Here is a 4,273-nt window from a genome sequence, read left to right as displayed (position 1 = left end):
TAAGTTAAAAAAGGCTCTCTATGGGCTTAAACAAGCACCTCGAGCTTGGTACAACAAAATAGATAGCTATTTTTGTGATCATGGCTTCAAGAGAAGTGTTAGTGAACCTACACTTTATGTCCAACTCAAAGGTGAAAGTTTGCTCACTGTCTCACTTTATGTTGATGATTTAATTATAACAGGAAATAATTCGGTTATGATTGAATCATTCAAACAAGAGATGATGAAAACATTTGAAATGAGTGATATGGGACTAATGCACTACTTCCTTGGAATGGAAGTATATCAAGAATGAGGCATTTTCATTTCACAAAGGAAATATGCTCTTGATTTGCTCAACAAGTTCAATATGGCTGAATGCAAATCAGCAGCTACTCCTTAGATAGCAAATGAGAAATTGAAGAAGGAAGATGGTGCAAAAGAAGCCAATGCAGCAGCATATAGGAGTTTAATTGGAAGTTTACTTTACTTGGCTACCACTCGGCCTGACATCATGTATGCAACTAGCCTTCTCTTAAGATTCATGCAATGTCCAAGTCAAATCCATTTTGGAGCTGCTAAAAGAGTGCTGAGATACATTCAAGGCACAAAGGATTTCGGCATTTGGTATAAACCAAGTTCTCATTCAACTTTGACTGATTTTACTGATAGTGATTGGGCTGGTTCTGTGGATGATATGAGAAGCACATCCGGGTATTGTTTTAATCTTGGAACTGGTGTGTTTTCATGGGGATCCATGAAGCAAGGATCTGTAGCACAATCCACAGCCGAAGCAGAGTATGTGGCTGTTGCGGGAGCTATAAATCAAACCATTTGGCTGAGTAAAATTCTCGAAGATATGGGTGCAAAACAGCAGCTGCCAATTATGATTTATTGTGATAACAAATCAGCAATAGCTTTGGCAAAGAATCCTGTCTTTCATAGCAGAACTAAACATATTGCAATCAAGTATCATTACTTGAGGGAAGTAGAAGCAAAAGGAGATGTGAAGTTGAAGTTTTGTAAGTCTGAAGAACAAGTTGCTGATATTTTCACAAAGGCACTTCCAAGAGGCAAATTCCAGTTGTTGAGGCTCAAACTTGGAGTGTCAAAAAAATGCATCAAGGAGGAGTATTGAAGATAACGCCTATTTATGATGCAATTTTTTCAATAAAGTCTATTACTAGTATTTTGTTATTATAGAGAAACTCTCTTATCGTGCATCTTGGGACAGTATGAGTTTTAATGATCTGTAATTTTCAATGTTATTTATATAATGTACTTCTCCATCTATAATCTGTAGAACATCAAAATCAATCAACAAGTATTTTTGCTGAAGTTATCCTCTACTTTTCTATCTTTTTACTTCACCTCTGTACTAAAAATACCAACAAGTTTGACCTCCCAAATGTCTTAAGCCTTAACACCTAGGCTTAAAGTGCTAAGGGAGATGGAAAGGTTTGCTTTGGTTGCACCTGATGGGCTGAACGAGCTTCGGCACAAGCTTTTCACATATCGTTCTGGTGATTTTTGGGTGCCCTACGGGGGATCAACATGGAAGACATGGACATTCTTCCAACTATTACAATTCTCTTGCTGGGTTTTACTAGTTCAGGCAAAAGCTCACTCGTGAGCCTTATGTACAGTGTTCTTGGGCGCTCTGGGCTTACACCATTCAGTCAAACATCACTAGGTAAGCCACTGCTTTATTAGTTCTAGTTTTGCTTATGATGTGCCATTTTTGTGCTGAAAATGTACTCAAAGATGTTTGAATTGTATTGATTCAAGATAACAGATCATTGAAGTAGTATTCTGTTTTCTGTTGAAGGGAGTTTTTCCAATTTCACCTCTATCCTTATGAAAAAGCATAATGTGTTGAGATCTATGCAACGCGGGTTTTGTGTTTATGATTCAAGGGGCTTTAATTATGATGAAGTGGGTGAGAATCTTGAAGAATTGTTGAGTTGGATGACTGATGGTGTTCATCATAATCAGCTATACTTAAGGTTGGGAGATGATACATTGAACAATGATGATATGGAAAATCACTCCATGACTTCATCTTCAAGATTTCTCAAAAGGAGAGTGAACTATGCAATGGTGGTGGTAATGATATCCTTACACGCCGGCCTTTGCTACTACTTTATTATTACTCTCATATTTTTTTTCCTTTTACTATTTGAATTTGGATTAAAAATTATAGAATATTACTATAGAGGTTCAATGACCCGTGTATAATGTGACTAAAATCCTCAACAGAATATTGAGGCTATTGGTTTCATTATATAGAACGTATTTACAAATGGAATGTCCTATATAATAGGAAACAAACAACAGAATACATACAGTTGAAATTATCCTAGCTATAAACTAGGAAAGTAAAGATATATACAAGATAAAATCATCTAAGATCAAGGAAAGGATCTGAAGATGATTCTTCCTTATCACCCCCTTCAAGCTGAGCGTGGCAAAAGGAATCACGTGAAGTTTGTTATGGAAAAGTAGAAGCTGAGGCTTGGTGACTCCCTGGGTCAATGAATCGGCAAGCTAAAGATGTGAGGAACAAAGGCGACTTTTAGAGAATCATTGGCAATTAATTCACAAACAAAATGGTAGTCAATCGCAATATGTTTAGATTGAGGTCAAGTGACAGGATTGACTGCCATAAAAATAGCACTCTTGTTGTCGCATAATATTTTTGGAGGGAAAGGCAGTTGAAGACGTAGATCACGGAGTAGCTGAACAATCCAAGCAACTTCAGCGGTAGCAAAGACTAAGGATCTATACTCAGCTTCGGCACTGAAGCGAGAAACAATGGATTGTTTCTTGGAGCACCAAGAAACAAGATTAGCACCTAAGAAGATAACATAGCCGGTGGTAGACCGACGTGTATCAGGACAACCCGCCCAATCAGCATCAGAATAAGCAAGCAACTCATGGGAGGAGGTGCGGTGGAGTTGAAGACCATGATGGCCCGTGCCTTAAACATAACGCAATATGCGTTTGCGTGTGCGAAAATGATCTTCAGTTGGAGCATGCTTGTACTGGCAATGGAATTGACACTGAATGAGAGATCAAGCCGAGTAATTTTCAAATACTGTAGCACTCCAGCAAGAGACCGGAAAAGAGTGTGATCCGAGAAGAGCTTCCCTTCGATAGTGAGATGATGACCAACTTCAAAGGGAGTGGTAATGGGTTTGGCCTCAACCATGTTAGCACGCTGTAGTATATCAAGAGCATACTTGGTTTGGCTTAGAAATAGGCCATGAGAATTAGGTTGAACTTTGACACCAAGGAAATAATGGAGAGAACCCAAGTCCTTCATAGCAAATTCGGTGGACAATCGTGTAATAAGAGTCTTGGTCAAAGCGGGATTGTTGCCAGTCAGAACCATGTCATCGACATATAACAAGAGATAAACCGTGCCTGATGTGATGTGATGGATAAACAGAGAAGAGTCAGCCTGACTGAGAAGAAAACAAGTTTCATAAAAACAAAAAGTGCTAATGCGTTGGAACCAAACACGAGGGGCTTGTTTTAGTTCATAAAGAGCACGCTTCAAACGGCACACATGTTGAGGAAATTGTGGATCAGTGTAGCCAGGTGGTTGATCCATGTATACTTCTTCAAAAATATGACCATGGATAAAAGCGTTCTTCACATCTAATTGATGTAAGGGCCATCCAGAAGTGACTGCAATGGATAGAATAATCCGAACAGTAGCAGGGCATAGGGCTGTAAATGAACCAGCATGTTCAATAGCTCACTCGGTACTCACTCGGTTAAACTCTAATCGACCTCGACTCGTGAAAAAAAAAAAATCTTGCTCGTTTATGCTCGAGTTGACTCGTTAGCTTGACTCGATTAAAACTCAGTCATATATTGATAAATATATACATACACCTATGTATATATACACACATATATATATGTAGTAACTAATAATATAAGCAAACCACTTTTATAATTAAATATGTAATATGTAATCTAATTATTTATGTCTATATAGTGAATATACTTCATAAGTATATTTTATAATTTGTATAATAATTAATCAATAAAACTTAATAATTTAATATACTAGTATGTGAAAACCATATATGAAATAGATATATGCTATCATATTAAGTGTATGTACTAATAATATATGAAGACATATAATATATTGTTATTTTGAATAAATATCAACTAGTTAGAATTTAATGATTTATAAATTTTATAAAATTTTATAATTCAATACAGATTCTACTTGTTAGTTGTATAAATATAACATTAGATTTTTTTAATTTATTAA

At 36.6% G+C, this 4,273-nt stretch overlaps 1 protein-coding gene across 1 annotated transcript in view; it reads right to left on the bottom strand.

Moving 5' to 3' along the window:
• Positions 1-2,621: 2,621 nt before the first annotated feature.
• Positions 2,622-4,273, bottom strand: part of LOC109019044 (uncharacterized mitochondrial protein AtMg00810-like) — a 2,102-nt gene continuing 450 nt past the window's right edge. The window contains exons 2-4 of the mRNA XM_019001269.1: positions 3,551-3,714; positions 3,025-3,442; positions 2,622-2,959 (exon numbers count right to left, since the gene is read on the bottom strand). Coding sequence (XP_018856814.1) covers positions 2,622-2,959; positions 3,025-3,442; positions 3,551-3,714 — 920 coding nt within the window. The remainder of the gene's footprint in view (positions 2,960-3,024; positions 3,443-3,550; positions 3,715-4,273) is intronic.

The sequence above is a fragment of the Juglans regia genome, unplaced genomic scaffold (assembly GCF_001411555.2).
Source record: "Juglans regia cultivar Chandler unplaced genomic scaffold, Walnut 2.0 Scaffold_689, whole genome shotgun sequence".
NCBI classification, from domain to species: domain Eukaryota; kingdom Viridiplantae; phylum Streptophyta; class Magnoliopsida; order Fagales; family Juglandaceae; genus Juglans; species Juglans regia.
The sequence above is the reverse complement of the archived record's forward strand: the minus strand, read 5'-3'. Positions and strand labels throughout refer to the sequence as shown.